Source organism: Lycorma delicatula, chromosome 12 (genome assembly GCF_047948215.1).
Source record: "Lycorma delicatula isolate Av1 chromosome 12, ASM4794821v1, whole genome shotgun sequence".
Classification (NCBI taxonomy): Eukaryota; Metazoa; Arthropoda; class Insecta; order Hemiptera; family Fulgoridae; genus Lycorma; species Lycorma delicatula.
In genome coordinates this window covers 47,411,284-47,429,098 of record NC_134466.1, presented here as the reverse complement: position 1 = coordinate 47,429,098, position 17,815 = coordinate 47,411,284, and the positions used below count along the sequence as shown (strand labels likewise).

At 28.4% G+C, this 17,815-nt stretch overlaps 1 protein-coding gene across 1 annotated transcript; it reads right to left on the bottom strand.

Moving 5' to 3' along the window:
* Window positions 1-639: 639 nt before the first annotated feature.
* Window positions 640-16,811, bottom strand: LOC142333033 (protein cereblon-like). Its single transcript, XM_075379821.1, has 5 exons — window positions 16,638-16,811; window positions 11,497-11,699; window positions 7,039-7,118; window positions 2,533-2,630; window positions 640-846 (listed from the first exon to the last, which is right to left on the bottom strand). The coding sequence occupies exons 1-5, from the start codon at window positions 16,732-16,734 to the stop codon at window positions 782-784; spliced, it is 543 nt and encodes a 180-aa protein (XP_075235936.1). The 5' UTR covers window positions 16,735-16,811; the 3' UTR covers window positions 640-781.
* Window positions 16,812-17,815: the final 1,004 nt, after the last annotated feature.

Here is a 17,815-nt window from a genome sequence, read left to right as displayed (position 1 = left end):
ATATATTTAATATTACTCTGACTGAATTTCTATAATCCGAGAACAATGTTATTTAAAAAAAAAATTATAATTTTAAGTAAAGGAAAAAGAGATGATGTAAAAAAAAATACATTGCGTTTTACCAACAAACAGTAGTTTAATTTTGAAATTATCAGCTTTTCCATGTATTTTATAAATAAATACAATTATTTATGCAATATAATAGCCACAGTTATAAATTTTAAAAAAAGGAGAAATTAATAATTATTATAGAATTCATAAAATACCATATTTTTTAAATATATCATAAAATTAAATAACTATTTACTTAAAAAAATAGTGTATGTCATGAAATAATCATATTAGTTATCACTTACGATAATAATTAGAGTGATATGATGACCTATTATAACGCTGATAATGATCATCACGACGGCGATAATCATAACGTGAATGATAATTATCACGACCATATCTATTACTTCTCCAGCCGTCACGATGATCACTTCGATCACCTCTAAATTCCCTATCCCTTTCTCTTTCTCTATCCCGATATCTTCCACGATCACGATGACCATCACCACGATCACGATAAGGATTCGAATTCCATGGATCTTCAATCGGTGGTAATGATCTAACTCTATCACGGACCTCTACATATTCAGTATCAGAATCTGTAAACCTGTTGGCAAAATCTTCTTCACACTTTTTTAAAAATTCTCTTTGTTCTTCTGTAAGATTTGAACAACTACCTTCTGAAGATGATTCAGACATATTAATTATTTATGTATTAAAACAAAATCTAAAGTTCTTGATGCTTACGTAGATGAAAAGAGTATTTTGGAGTTGCCAGTAATGAATCTGAATCTGAAAAAAAATTGATGAATTGTAAATAATTAATATTTAATATTACTTTTCAGAATATGCTGAGGATTATTAAATTAACTAAAACATTTTTAATGACTTAAGTGCAGATTTTAACTTAAAAAGATTAATTAGAAAAAATTCTATGAGAATATTTTTACATAAAGTTCAAAATTAACTATTTATCACAGGTTAGATTATTCTGATGTTTTTAAAAAAAGAAGACAGAATATGCTTAAAAAATAATAGATTAGCACACAAGAGAATTAAACTAGGCAAATTGAGAACCATTATTTTTTTAAGTTACCTTGGCTATAGTTATTAGCCACTAGTAAACAGCCAATATTTAATAAAAGTAATTCTATAATACTTCATACACTCCAATTTCCATTATGGAACTTCCTGACGCATTCAAGATTGTAAATTGTGTTATAGAGAGTGGATAGGAAACCCAAACAAAACTAGAACACTTTATATGGTTAATTAGGTTTCATACAACAACTTTCCATTACGATTCCAACTAATCACAGTTTAGCTTCCTTCAAAGAACTTTCCTTTTGACCATATAATAACATTGCTGTAGCTCAAGGTAATAATTGTGTTTTTTTTATATCAATAACATATGTTTCCTTTTCATCTACCATTTCATATAAGGAAAGTCCACGTAATATGAGATCAAGTGAATAGAAAACATGAGGGAAATTAATCATGTTTATTAGAAACTGCTGCAACACATGTTAAATTGTTTTCTTCATAAACTACCTAAAAATAAAATTTTGTGAACTTGTTTTCTCAAATTATGATAAAACATTCAAACAATAATTTTTTAATCTTCTGTCAGTGAACAAGAAGCACAATTTCAAATTTTCTGTTAACATTTTCTGATATAAATGATAAAATAAACCATTCACCACAGAAATCAATGGTCTTTTTAATATTATGATTTTTTTTCTTTTAGCTGGGTAAGGTTGACCTGATACTAGTTATTTTTCAAGTAACATTTCATGTCATTTGAAATAAGAGTACATTTTTATATTTACATTTTAAATCTTTTTCAACCATTAAAAACTCAGCAACTAATTTCTGTAACAGAAAAAAAAATTTAACACACTAGTTAAGTTATCATTAAAATAGACAAAACTAACTTGCAAGCATTTGGAAAAAAACAATCTAATGCGATACTGTACTGCTTAAGATCTGTGACTTAACATACAACAATTTTGACTTTGTGTCACATTCAAGTTTTGGTTATTTTCATGTTTCTCCTCCTAGATTGCACTGTTTCTTGGCAAAAAGAGAGAGGAAATTAATTTGTTGCTTTATACATATATTCCACGCTTCTTATTGTTGTAACACATGTAAAGCATCTCTGGAACAAGCAAAACTTGAGTTGGTTTCTTGAGTAATACTGATTATTATACAGCCAGTCCTAGTAGTAAACAGAATTGAAGTGTCATTTCTATTCTGTTTATCACATTTAGATTAACTTGGATGTGCTGAAGTACTATAGAATATTTAGCTTAGTGAAGTAATTAACAGGTTGATAATGACTAAGCTATTTTCCAGAGTGATTTGATTTGGTGATAACTATATCAACAAGTGTTTTCTTTTTTTTAATAATAGAATAAATACTCTTAGATGTGACATTATTTAAATAAAACTATTAACAGAAGATAAACTTAAACTTACATTTTTCGCTTATTATGTTATCCAATATTAAAGAATAAAATCCTTTAACTGATGAAAATTTTCTTTCACTGGCTGCAGTCGCCAAAGGTTCAAATAACCTAAAATATAAAATATAATTAGTATAACTCAAATCTTTTAACACATTCAATGTGATAAGCAAATTTTCTAGCCTGAAACAGATATTCATAAAAAAACGTTTATGCCTCATTAATGGACCAACTTTCAAGATGGACTATCTTTTTTCACAGTTTACATCGTAATTTATACAGTATTTTTTTTAGGTTTATTTAAAAGCAAAATTTTTATTAAGAAAATAATAAATTCAACAAAATGAAAAAAAATAAATTATTACTTGCCTTCCACCTATACCGTATAGATCACTTTCCACTTGGTAACCATTTTTTTAGGCTATCATTTAATCAGCATGATAGGAATAATATTTTTTTACATAGAAGAAACAAAGATAAACTTTAAATAATCACAAGAAATTATGAGACTAATGAGCACTTTGAAAAAAATAAGCTAAAAATTGCCAGGGTGAGATATTAGTAGATTGCTTTAACAATAGCAAAGAAGAAATCTTTCTGAGTGACAACACAACATAAACTACTAACCCATGCCAGCTGCCTGAGCTTGAAAACAGGAGCAACATAAAATATCATGCACAATTGAATCCATATCATACACTTCATCAGTCCGTTGACAGAATTCAGTATGATGGTTTTCACCCCCCCAAAAAAAATTATATTATCAGTGTTTGTATTAGCATGTTGAATGCTAAATACATCATCATTTTTGCATTATCATCGCCTGGGTCAAAAAAATAAAAAAAGTTTAAAATTAAGATGAAAACTAATATAATAAAAAAAATGTAACTTAAAATATATAACACGAATAACAAGATAAAATCAAAGTTTATGGTTGCTTAAAATTAAACTTTATTAAATATATTGATTCTTCTTAGAATTAACAATAACTGGTCTATTATAATCTTATTATTTTCTAAGATGAGACGCGTCTCTTGGAAATTTGAATTTGCAATGTAAGGCCCCACAACATATGCAGTCCACAAGGATGTGGTGCACAGTCAAGTGGCAGTTGCATCATACACAAAGTGGTGCATTTACTGCTGACATCAGGTGTTTGTAAATAACTGTGGTATGTCCTAATCATAATTGACACAGGACCAGTTCTCGGCGAATTTTTCTACATGAAGAGTCGTATGGTAACACCGTATCTTTGATGTGTTACCAGTGCAGCAGTCCACTCACCTTGCCACTTTCTTTGAAGAGTATGTTTAATGGAATTAATAAAATCTTAAAAAGTAGTAACTCGAGTGGTGAAAGATGATTGGCTACATGCATCTTTAGCATCAAAATTCACATTTTCATTACCCAGGATTCCCACATAGCTAGGAATCCAGCTGAAATTTTCTTGTGAGTTGTGATGATTCAACTTAGTAATTGCATTATGAATTTCGGTAACAGTAACAAAATTAAATCACCCTAAAAATAGCTAAAACATTACAACATGCAGCGTTCTACTGCAACAGTGTTCTGTAAATGATTAACTATACCTAAAAAGAACCCAAAAATCAAAACTTAAATATCTAGAAAAACATTCTTATAATCAACTCTTTGATTTCATGAAGCTGGAAAAACCTTATATATAATAAAGAACAATAGTAACTACCAATATATTTAAAAAAATGGAAAAATAAAAAGTGCATCTCCTTCCATTTTGAGTGCACAACAAATTGTTATTAATAAAATTAATTAAAGTTAATTAGTTTTATTAATGTAAATTAGTGCAGCAAAGCTGACCTTATGTTGCATAAACCTCTTTTCACATCAGGATGCATGTTCGTTTAAACCTATTTTATAAACATTTTCTACAAAATATTTGCTAGTAATGTAACAAGTTTAGTTCAATTGATGGAATCAGAATATGATTGTAATAGTGATGAAAAATAGAGTACAAATTTGTTGTTAAAAAGAATTAAACATTTAAAATTTTTTCTGGAAAGATTAATCAATTCTTGATCTGTTAATGAGATGCCAAATGGTAGGAACTTAGTGAAACCTGTTAATGCTACATTAAACAAGGAGAAATGTCTTTGTGATTCAATCAAAATATAAAAACAAATATTCAAACAATGTTGACTGAACTTACTGGAATAATGATAACAGTTTCAAGCAGAAAAAAACAAGACGTGATAGACTGAGATCTCAAAAATCTATTATTTTAGTAATTAACTGATTTTTTATATAACTAACAATTACATATATTACTATGACTAGAAAAACATGAGAAAAAAGGTATGTTATTGTACAAAAAGACATAGTTTTCAGAAAAGCTGCAAAAGAATATACAAAACAAATCCTCATAAATATTATTCAACAAATATAAATAACAAGGAATTGTAAAGAAACCTCACGAACATAAAAGGCATTATTAAATAAGAAAGAATCTGTTTTGTAATTAACAGAGCAAATTAACAGATGAAGAAGAAGAAGAAAGAGAAAGATTTTTCAGCCAGAATGAATCATGGAATTAATACATTAAAATCTCAAGATTATACTTTGCAATCTGAGTTTGTATTATGTTAACTTTAAATGTAATCGAACAAGAGTGATGCACCACTATTAAAATGAAAATAAAATATTTTAAGTTTAATTTTTTTTTTTTCAGCAAATTTATTATTTAATCCATATCATAAAGTTATAATATGTCTTTTATATACTCAGATTAAAAAAATTACTCACTGAAACTAAAAATAGTGCACAAATTTTTGAACAAAATAATAATAAGAAAATAAAGAGAGGATACATTAGTGTGTTCCCAGACTTGGTGAGAGCTGGAATGGAATCAGGATGTTAATCTATACACAGTATGTCTAAAAAGTTCCTGAACTAAATTAAATAAAAATATAGATTTTAAGATAAACAAATTTACTCACTCACATTAGCCCTCTACACAGAACTCTTCTATAGTTATACAATCACTGCAGCACCGGTTTTGGGAACAGAAAATAGTCTGCTGGAGCCAAGTCGGATGAATAGGGTGGGTGGGATAAATAGTGATTTGATTTGCGGCATAATAACATGTTAAAACTGTTGCCATGTGTGCTGGGTCACTGTCATGCAAGTGAGTTCAACTGCCCGGATCCCACTACTCACGCCAGATTTAACGAATGCAACATATCAAGCATTTCATTACATCCAAATAGAATTTAGAATTCATGGTTTGACCAGTTGGGACAAATTCATGATGAATCAGGCCATTTGAGTCGAAGAGTGCAATCAACATCGTTTTCACTCTTGAATTTTTCTGCCTGACTTTCACCGGTGTTTGTACTCCAGGACTCAACCAAGCAGCAGAATGACGCTTCGTTTGCGGATCATACAAGAAACACCAGCTTTCATCCCCAGTTACAATTGTTTGCAAAAAATCCGAGTTGCTAATGACAGTTTCAACGAAGTCTTGAGTGCAAGAAAGACGCACCTGTTTTTGTTCTTCAGTCAAGAGAACTGTGGAACGAAACAAGAGCACACCTTTTCACGGTTCATTTTTTCTGTTAGAATTGTAAGTACTATGTCTTTACTGATGTTTAGCACTTCTGCTATGGCCCGAAGGGTAAGATGAGGTTATTCAAGTAAGAGCATGTGCACTTTCACAACGTTTTCATCATGAGCAGCTGTTTACAGCCTTCCGTTTTGTTTGTCATCACCTAATAACTCTCTTCCATCTTTAAACTGCTTCCACCACGTGTATGTAGTAGTACGAGGTATGGCTTCATCACTGAATGCTTGCTGTATTGTAGAAAAAGTTGCAATGAAAGATTTTTGAACTTGAACACAAAATTGCGCTTCTCTGTTCCATGTCACGAGCTCTGAGAAGGTCACATGAACACAATGTACACAGCCGAATATAACTCAAGACTTGAGTGACAAAAAGTGATGAAATTTTGTACACACACTCATCAGACATCGTACTACATAGTTCCTTGGTTGTCTGAGAGGTAGCATTACTTATATTGACTACAGAAATTTAGTAACTTTTCACACCTGCTGTATGTATTCAGCAATGGAAGGAAATGTAGAAAATAAAATCTACTGGGAAGGACAAAAATTGATGTATATTAAAATAAATAAATAAAAATCTAGGGGTTAAAAAATATAATCGTATCAAGAGGCTGATAATGAAGAGGGGTGAAGTGCGTCAAAGCAATTAAAATGACTGATGATAAAATAACAAAATAAGGAGGTAAGGTAAGTAAAGAAATAGAGATTAGTAAGAGACAAATAAATAAATCGCATCATACAAACAATGTTAGCATGAATAGTAGACATATGATGATAACAATTGGAAGAATAGAGAGAAAATAAAAATGATCCTAGAAGAAGTAAATGAGATGTGCTTTTTGGAAAAAGAGAGAAAAGTTGAAGAAGAAATCAGAAGATATAATATTCAAAAAACAGCTGGTAAGAAAAAATTTCACCATACCATCCTAAATGTTGGTTACAGTGTGAACAAGAACAGACTTTCCATGCATATCCAGGATACCATGAATTCTCCACTTGCCACTACAACAAAATTAAAAAAAAAACAAATACAATGAGATTCTGATATATTCTAAGTACAGCTTTTAACGTCATAAAATTTTCCCATGTCAATTATTTTTAATATCAATATTTTAGTTTCGGAAATTATTTTTGATTATTACAAGCAAGATAATGTATAGCTTGTCCAAGTCGAATTGGCAGATCTAATGTTCAGCATAGCTGTATCTTGCTGCCTAATGAGCACTGGATTATATTACTACTCGATTAAAGAAGGTAATACAGCACGACTATTGTTTATTCCAATCAATGAACAAATTCACGTCTTATATTTATTAATGACTTGTTTAATCCGAAGTTTATATATTATTAAATTAATAATTTATTTCTTTATTAGACACTGAAATAGATATGTTATGCAATATTATCCAGAGTTTCAGGCCATTCATCACGCATATGAAAAAATTGGCAAAAACATTAAATTTTTAATTTAAAACTATCACTTTCACATAATATTACATATCACCAACAAAACTTGCTGTCAAATCCATTTTGGGATATTGCCCTAAAATTATTTTTTACCTTTTAGTGTGTTTAATTTGAGTGGTGTTTTAAAACATTTTATATATTTTTTCTACTTTTAAGTGCATTTAATATAAGAGTGGTTTTTTAAAAAGTTATTTCATATATTTTTTATTTTCTACTTTTTAGTCTTCATAAGTTTATACTTATGAAGTGCAAAGGTTTGAGCGTATTTAGCGAAAGATCAGATTGGTACGTTTTACAGTGGGTAAGTGCAATCAAATCATAGGGCTAAACGATTTAATTTCCAGATAACCAATATCCGGTTGATGAATAGTGTACCTGATGTGTTACACAGTTGGCGTTTGACCTGCTGATACACACGCCGTTTGAATTGTGAAAATTGGACAAGTGGTTGATGAGATATTACAGTCACACCCCCTTTCCAATTTACAAACGGTGCCCCAGGGGCACTTGAAAATATTATCATCCAACGGGTACAATTGGAAGGGAATGGGGTATCGCTTACAGGGTTGAAAAAATGTTTCAGAGTGCTAGCACCGACCGTTTTCGAGATATTTGCTAACTTCATGTGAAAATTCAGGTCCGGTTAAAAAGTACTAAATTTTCCCAAAACTTCTATCACGAATTTCAGATCAAAACTTACTGAAACAGGTTAGGTTATATTTCTCTAAGAAAATATCCATGTAAAGGAGGTTGCACAAGTTCAAGGGGCATTTTTTTCACCTAGCAACTTGGGGCATTTTAATGACTTGAAAATGTTGCTAAAATGTGTTGTCATCAGAAGCAAACCTATATGCAAAATTTCAGAGCGAATGGATAAGCATTGGTGCTTCAAAATTCAACTGAAAGGTTCCGTACCATGAATCTCACATACATAATTCAAGAGCAAGTTAAGAGTGGTAATAATAATTTTTAAAAAAATGTACCGTATATATACTGTAAAATTTATTATACTGTATATATACTGTCTTCCACAAGCAGCATATTGGACTAGTTAGACAACCATCACCTAGATCAGATCTGTGCCAATTTGGGTTGGACAAATTATACCAAGATTTTCTATACTTCAATTTTTGTCAGAGTGTAAAAGTGCAGTTATCTAAAAAGAGAAGGTTTTTAAATCATTCCATGAATGATTCTTGTGCAAAATGCAAGTTCATTCTGTTCTAGGTTTGTTTTTGACCTATATCTTAAGGTTAAAAAACAGTAAAACCTGGGGATCTCCCTGCTGCAGTTTTCTTCAAACTACAATTTAAGGAGATTCAACTTAATTTAAATCAACCTTAATTTAAGATAGGGTGGTTATCTTGTAGAATTTAAACCATCAAGCTTATTACATAGCCATCAGAAAGGAAACGGAGTCCCTGAGTCAATCCATAGGCTGTCTCCTTTATCAGAAACCATAGAATTTAGGTGCTGGCAGCCATAGAATTTACCATTTTGCCTAGGACCAAATTGCACAATAAATTTATTTCTCTTCTGGTTTTCATTGGAACAGACCTCTAACACATCTTAATTTTAGTTATGTTACTTATGAAGATAGAATAATTTATAATTTATTTTTATATTATTTACTCAGTACATTATACATTACTGGTTAATTGAGTTACTGAGAGCTAATTAATTAATTACTATAAAAACATAAAAAATATAAATATTTTGAACTGAAGAAATCTTCTAAAAAAAAAAAGACAGAATAAACAAGTATGTTGAAAGTCTACTCAGTTATTTTCTATCACGTTTTCTTCGATGTTCTAGAATATTATGATTTAATTATCATGAGTGTTTTTTGAACTTCATGTTAAAGTGGTCACAAAACAACTTTTATATTCAATTTCTTTTTTCTAGAAATGGCTGTGCCAACTCATATACTATTAGCTACTTATATACTATAGCTGGTTTGTACTTCTATGTATTAATTTTTCTATATAACATCATTAGTATCCTTGCTAAGCGAATTGTCTGGTTGGGATCAATGGCTAAACTGGCAAATCATTTTCCATTTAATGTTTCAATAAACAAACAGTTTTCTGTGAATTAATAGTGTTGCAGTAACAGTTTGACCTATTTCACAATAATTAGACTTCATTTAAAAAATATATATATCTTTTTAAATTCAAACAATACTGTAAATTTAAAAAAAATGATTTGTTGGTTTTACCAATATAAATATTATTATACTCACTGCATATAATTTTATACATTTTTATTTTATCCTATCATTTTTATTATGGTTACTTTTTAAATGTTTCATTATAGGTTATTTGGTTTATATGTTTCTTATATTTATTTTTATCATATGCATTAGTAATTTTTTTCTTTATTTTATTTGTGTAATTGTAGTTTAGTAAAAACTACTGATCTATAGAACATTACACTTCTTACAAAAACAAACGGGGCGATATATATAATGTAGCTGACCATTTGTTAAGAGTGCAAACATAGTATTACTGATTGCAAAAATAATTAAAAATGTAATAAAATACAATCTAACAGTTGGCACTTATGACATCAGAACAAAGGAGAATATGTTTTAAATATTACATACAGCAGAATTTGTTCATATTCATATTCATTGTTCATATTTGTTCATTGTAATTTTGAAATTTATGAAAGTTAACATTTTTGACTAATTCAAAATTCACAAATTATAAAAACAAATTATTTTAATGTAATTATAGAATTAAATACCAACTGAAAATGGTGGTATTACACTTATACCACCTTATTACCTTACACCACATTATAATAGTAATTATAATGGAAAAATAGCTTGCCTTTGAAGAGTTATATCCCGTGGAAAAAGTTTAATTTTATTGAAATTGCAACAAACTGCAGGTGCAAAGTATCCTGGTTTTTCCAGTACATATTTCAATAATTCATTTTATATCAATTTCAATAATATATATATTGGAAAAAAACAGGATATTTTGCTTGTGCAATCTGATGTAATTTTGATAAAATTAAACTTTTTCAATAAGATATAATTCTTCAAGGACAACCTTTTTTCCATGATAATTACTAAAGTGTTATTTCAGTGTTTTAAAATGTGAATTTAGTACGAGGAATCATATATAAGAAAGGAATGTAGAAGATTCGTTCAGTAATAATATATCATAAATGCAGCAGTAAACTTAGGAAAATATTAATTTATTGTTGTATTAACATAACAGTACATTATACAATGAACCCATAACAACAGCCATTAATGCATGAGTGTGAGTTACAACATGAGTCTTGGTGAGTGTCATAAACTTCACAAGAGTGCATTAATGGTCATTACAGAAAATTGCATTCTGTATTTTTTCTACAGGTGAGAAAATATTGGGATAATTGATTTACATCAATGATAGAATACACAGCTAATAGAAATTTTTTTTTAATTTTTCAAAAAACACATTGGCAGTAGGTTATTAGTCAAAAGTTTTGCCTTTAATATTGATCAGTGACATTTCTTCCTCAGAATCTGACATAATTAACAAAAAGATAAACAGTGTAATATAGAAACCTACTGGTGTACTTTCAAATTAACCTGTGCTTGCTAACTACTAAATTGGATTAAATCAAAGTCAAAAAACAGCTGATACATTAAACAATACCTATTTTTGACTGGTCACTGGTTGAAAAGAGTAGGTTTTTGATTAATTGAACACCTGTATCATAATGAAAATCTGTTTCATATTGACCTTCATTATGGTAGAGGTTCCAATCGCATAATTCAAATGTTATACAGTCGTAAAAAAATTTTATTATATAATTTCTAGTAATGATCTGGGAGTAAATGTCACACTGCAAATTACCAATGAATAATGTTTTACATAAAGAAAAAATATTTTAATGGGTACAAAGATAATACCTGTCCTGTTGCAACACAAGTCGACTGAGCCACACTTATAACTTGAAACTGTATATTAAATGGGTTTACAACAGTCTGTATTTGAACATTGTGTAAACCAAATAATGTATCATTACGTCTTGATTCAGCTGCAGGAGTTAATTTATTAATAATTGTGGCTGCTGATGCAAGATCAGTTCCACACTGACGACACAGCAAAAAATCTAAAAAAAAAAAAAAACTAATTAAGTCATTCTTTAAAAATAAAGTTTGAATGAAGACATTACCGAGTAATAAAACTAGGTCAATGATAAATATTTACAAGCCAAAATCACAAACATGTGTGCTGAGATCAGTGGCTGGGTACAGGAAATTAGGTAGCAACTAAATATGTGTATATTAAATGATAAGTTATTAAAGGAATGTTCAGAAAAGTGGCATGGTAAAAAAATGAACAGACCCAAACTAAATACCACTATTAAGTATTTGCCAAGGGGCAGAAGAAAGTTACGTCAACCAATGAAGTGGTGGAAAGACTAATTCTCTTAGGAAATGGAAGGTAAAGAAGAAATTTCATGATTGCTGATATTTTGTTGTAATAGTACAAGCGAATCTCACTTTCTCTTCATATTACTCATACCCAAAAAATTAATTTAAGTTAACAAGTGACAATGATTTATCACAATAAATAATACTAATTACTTCGGCAATTCCATTTAACATTAATAATCAGTCATTTTGTTAGCACTTTATAATATTTGAATTACTACATTTACTAACAGAAAAACTCAAAATTTGGGAATATTCTGCAATATCCATAATTTCATCAGAATTATCATATAGTTTTGATAATAATGCCTTAGTATACCATTATTAAAAATTTGCATCATTCATCTCTGTATGGCTGATTTATATCCACAAGTAATGGAAATGTTTTTGTAAAAATCTACTAAAAATCAATCAGCATTTTTAATACATATTAAAAATTAGATTCTTAAAATATTGACTTTTACCATACCAGACAATAAACTCAACAAAATAATCAGCTTATAAGATAAGGCTTTATTATGTATACTTCTATTGCCATTTTTAATTGCCTAACCATTTGAAGTCTTTCCATCAACTAATTTAAAATACAATTAAATGATTATTTTTATGGAAATATTTAGTATGTCAAAGAATTTTTAAATAATACCAATAAAATAACATACAAAAAACACCCCTATTTAGATGCATTCCATTCAACATGTACATATATATGTGATGAAAATAATTTTCAATAGCACCTTCTGAATAGTGAAATATTTTGTAGTAATTTTGATATTTAATCTACTTAGATTAATATTATTTGATGTGTTTGCATTTAAATAATTAATTTCAGTTTAATCAATTTTTAATTTTAAAATACAATTTATAAATAACGGATTCCTGCCAATTAAGAAGAAAGTAGTAGAAAATATAATAAGAGGAATTCAGAAAGGAGCTAAAAGAAACCCTTTAAGTACGGCTAACAGGTCTGTTTATCATTGATTCATTATTTATTACAAATGTAATGTTTCACATCATATAATATATAACTGAAATGTTTAAAATTTATTATTAGATGTATTTTGTAATATTATTTTACTATTCTATTTATGTATTAAATAAAAGATTTTATAGTTTTTTTTATTAAATATGTAATTATAAAAAAATATCCCTACATAATTTGTTTACAGTCTATTTTTATAGCCTCTTTTTAATTCTATAGAATATTTTTTGTAGAAATATTTTAAGTAACTGACAAGTCCATTAAGTTAAAAGAAAACTTGTTAGTTCTAATTAAAGAAACTTAAAAGTTAACCTGAAATTTCATTTATTAAACACTCAGCATTCAAGTGTTTTATAAAAATTGTTATTGTTTTATTACTTTCATACAAGGCCAAGTATTAACTTTATTTACAGCAAACTATATGGAAAATATCAGTTAAGGTTTGTCAATAAATTACTAATACACTTTTTTTACAGATCTCTGCATTTCATACAAAAAAAAGAGCTAATTACCAACATTTTCACCCATTTGATAACCTATTTTAACAAAACTAGAAAATTTTCTCATTCTAATGAGTCACAGCAATTTTCATAATGAAACTTTTAGCAACAACTGCAATTTCTACATATTTAGAAATTTAAATAAATATAAAAATTTATATATTTAATATTTTTTAAATATTTACTAGAGAACCAATTTCTTGAAAAAAATTCTGACATTTTCTTATTCAGGTAAAAAAAGTAAAAAATAAATGGGCAAATAATGAAACCGATAGGTAAAGTTTTAGTTAAAGTAAATGTTCAGGATGCACTAATGCAAACTATTTCAATAGACAAAAATAAATACAATTAAAGTAAATGGAATTATTGACAACTTTCACAAACTTTTAAAAAATTTAAACTGGGATTTCTTCCCTACATTCCACAATGGATTTTTTTTTATATTATCACCATGGGTGAAGTTTAATAAAGATTTCGGGGAACAAGCATAAAAATGGTAAATTTAGATAAAAAAAAAATACATAATTTTTTGAATTTCTATTTGCGGGTTCTTCCATGTAATATTAAAGAACTAATAGATAAGTAGATTAATTTATCCAGTGAATATGAATTTAAGAAAATTGATTTAAAATAGTTTTCTGGGCATAAAACAAACGATCAAAAAATTTATTCATCATAACTTAGAAATATGTCAAGAGAACTGCTCAAATTGCCCTTTTCTCAATTGACCAAACAGAAAACACCTTCAAAAGGAAAAATGAATACAAACGTAACATTTAAGATACTGTAAAATCAAATTAAAAATACACAAACATTGACTACCAATACAAAAAATGAAAACAAAACAAACAATAACATATTCACCAAATAAAGAAAAAACTAAGCGCTCACTTTGGATAAGGTTCTAAATTACTGCCAAAAAAAAATCTAATCATTATAGACACATCATGAGCAAGCATATTTTACATATAAACATAAATAAAGTAAGAAATGGCTATATCATAACATACATGATTGTTATGAAATATACATAGCAATGCCAATATAAAGCAAACATTTATAAGTTAAATTTAATATATTTTTCAACAATATACTAGCATAATCCTCTTTCTGATTATGAAATAAAACTGCAATAAAATCACAGAACTAGTTTTGTTGTAATGTTACTGACAAAGATCACAAGAGCAATTAATTACAAATAAATTCATGCAGTCATTACAAACAGTGAAGATAGTGATTAAAAAAGTTTAACATTTGGTACATTAAATAACTAACATCCTCTGACCATATGGAAAATTAATTTATGGGTTTTCAATAAAATTTTGATTTATGCAGTGATAATTTAAAATGGCAGACACAAATTCAATTGAAAAAAGACTTGCTAGTGTTAGGGACCATGAGCATATAAAACAATCAGTAATAATAACACTTCAAAAGATAAAAAGAAGCCTTTTACACTGGATCAGTCTTCAATGTGAAACAATCTGGATATCTTTTCAGTGGCTTGAATAGTTCTGATATTGTTGTGAAATCCTGTTTATTACGTATTAAGTTAACCAGGAGTAGGTTTTCAGAGCTAAATATTCTCCTTTCAATACTTGAGAAAACAATGAAAAAAGATCTTTGATTTAAAACCTTTAAGCCTGCTCAGGTTTCAGACTGGAATATGGCTTTACGGGAAACTTGTTGCAATACTTTTCAAAGGCACTTTCCCAATATTTAATCATAGAAAACCAATTTTCTTTTCCAACAAACGTGCCATTGACCTGAATAATAATCTCAGAATATGTATTTTTGGTCTAAAGAAAATCTCCACTTTTATAAGGATATCACAGATCATCCACACATGCAATGGTGTGGGCAGCAATATCGAAAAAAAAACAAAAAAAATGCACTTGATGGGGGTCAGCCACTTTAAAAGAAGTTTTAACAGCAAGTTCAAACTCATGCTTAGTCGATAAGAAACTTTTTAAATTAACATTTTGAAAGGTAGCAAATTGACAGAGGCTCTGGAATTCAGCGACTACGTAAAAGTGCATGGTTAGCAAACTGTGATACCTTCTCTTATGAGCAGTATCAATAAAAAAAATCCTCCATTTACAAATAAGAATTGCTCTTAAGACTGTTTATACAACTTCGAACCTTCAATATGAAAGATAATGTCTAAATGCATTTACTGGTTGATAATACAGTGTGCGGACAGTAAAGGAGCACATGCATGTGTAGTAAATATGCTCATGCAAGTTTTAAGTGTAATAATATTAAATAAACTAATGACAAATAACTCATGCTTATTTCTTTATATGGAAAGGACTTTGGGGCCAATTTCTATGCGTTTACACTATCTAAATTTAATAAGTAATAGATGATTACCTATGATTTAGTTGACAGATATGAGGTTAATGCTGATAAATATCTTTTACGCTGATATTTAATATGATACTCATGTAACAATTGTGGTATAAAGGTGACAAAAAAATCATAGAAAAAATGGTTTCTGGACATTAATAATTGGGTAAAGGATTTTTTATAAACAAATACAGCAAAATCATACAGGTAATCAGAACTAGAACTATGTTACTTTTGTCATAAAAAAGTATCACTACAATTCATTACTTTAATGCATTTAAAAATTACATAATGCACTTTCATTTTTTTTTTTGCTTTATATTAGCAGAAGCTTAAAAAAATCAAATTTCAAATACGACATAACTTTGTAAAAGTAAAATAACTACTCAGATTTGTTAACATTCTAAGTAATGTGTTGAGTGACCATTATTAATCCTACCTATACAAATTCATCACATGTTCATGTTCGTAAGACCTTATAATAGATTTCATCCTATCTGCATTATAAAAACAAATGAATGATAATCTTAAATAAAATTCATTTGTCAAATATCCTTAACATTAACACTTAAATATCATTTTACTACCCCACGATGACAAATATTTGTAATTAGAACTGCTAAGCCAGTATTAACTGGTTTAAAAAGGAATTTTACTTTACTGCATATCTTACTTTATTTAAAAATGTTATCGATATTTTGCAACTTGCCAAATTAATCGTACGAATTTAACAAACTGTATCCATAACCTACAAACAACTTATATTAATTAATAATCCAAACCTGTAGGAGTATTGAATTGTTTACAGTGAATAGGTACCACCCTTGAAGAACCCCATAAAAAAAATATACATAAGGCCCTTAAAAATACAGACACCATGAAAGATATATAACCAAATAAACCTACTGTAATATAACAAACTCCACGACTTAACTAATCACGATATTACTCATCTATAGTTAAACAGATTAACTGTAGTCGTAACTTATTTCGATCAAGGTACCACAGCATATTATTGATAGTGTGTAGCGTATTTTAGTTATACATAAGTTGACGTTGCCTACAAATTAATTTTTAATTGTACTAAAGCTTTTTCATATCTTTATTATCATCTGAAATATAATAGTAGAATTCAGGTCTTTTTCCTAGTCATAACTCTGAAAATAAATGAAAAAAAATTGTCAAACCATTGCTTGGCTCCGGTGAATATTTACCATGAAGCAAATTTCTAAATAAAAAAATTAAAACATTTCCATGATTTTTTTTTATATTTACGAATAGGCTCTGATAGAAAATAATTATTTTTACAAAATATGTAATATCCAAATCTCAAACAATAACCTATCTCTTGACGTAATACAGATTATACCTCGGCACAAAGCGCCATTTATTTTTATTTCGAAATTTTTAATAACTTAAGGATTTTAAGCTAAACAATATTATTCAGTTGATATGTTTTAAAATAATATTAATTAATGAATATTAGTTTTCTATATTGTCGAATAATGTAAACTTTAATATGCACTGCATTTTTAAAAAATTAAAGCTTTTAGATTATTACATTCATACAATAGAAACTGTATTTAACATTAATTTAACTTTTCATTATAGGAATGAGAAATCATTCAAGTACTTTAGACTGATTAATTCTTTTCATATAAAACCAAAATTGGAATTTTTTATTGTCTTCAGTCATTTGACTGGTTTGATGCAGCTCTCCAATATTCCCTATCTAGTGCTAGTCGTTTAATTTCGATATACCCCCTACATCCTACATCCCTAAAAATTTGTTTTACATATTCTGAATGTTGCCCGCCTACAAAATTTTTTCCTTCTGCCTGTCTCTCCAATATTAAAGCGACTATTCCAGGATGCCTTAATATGTGGCCTATAAGTCTGTCACTTCTTTTAGCTATATTTTTTCAAATGCTTCTTTCTTCATCTATTTGCTGCAACACCT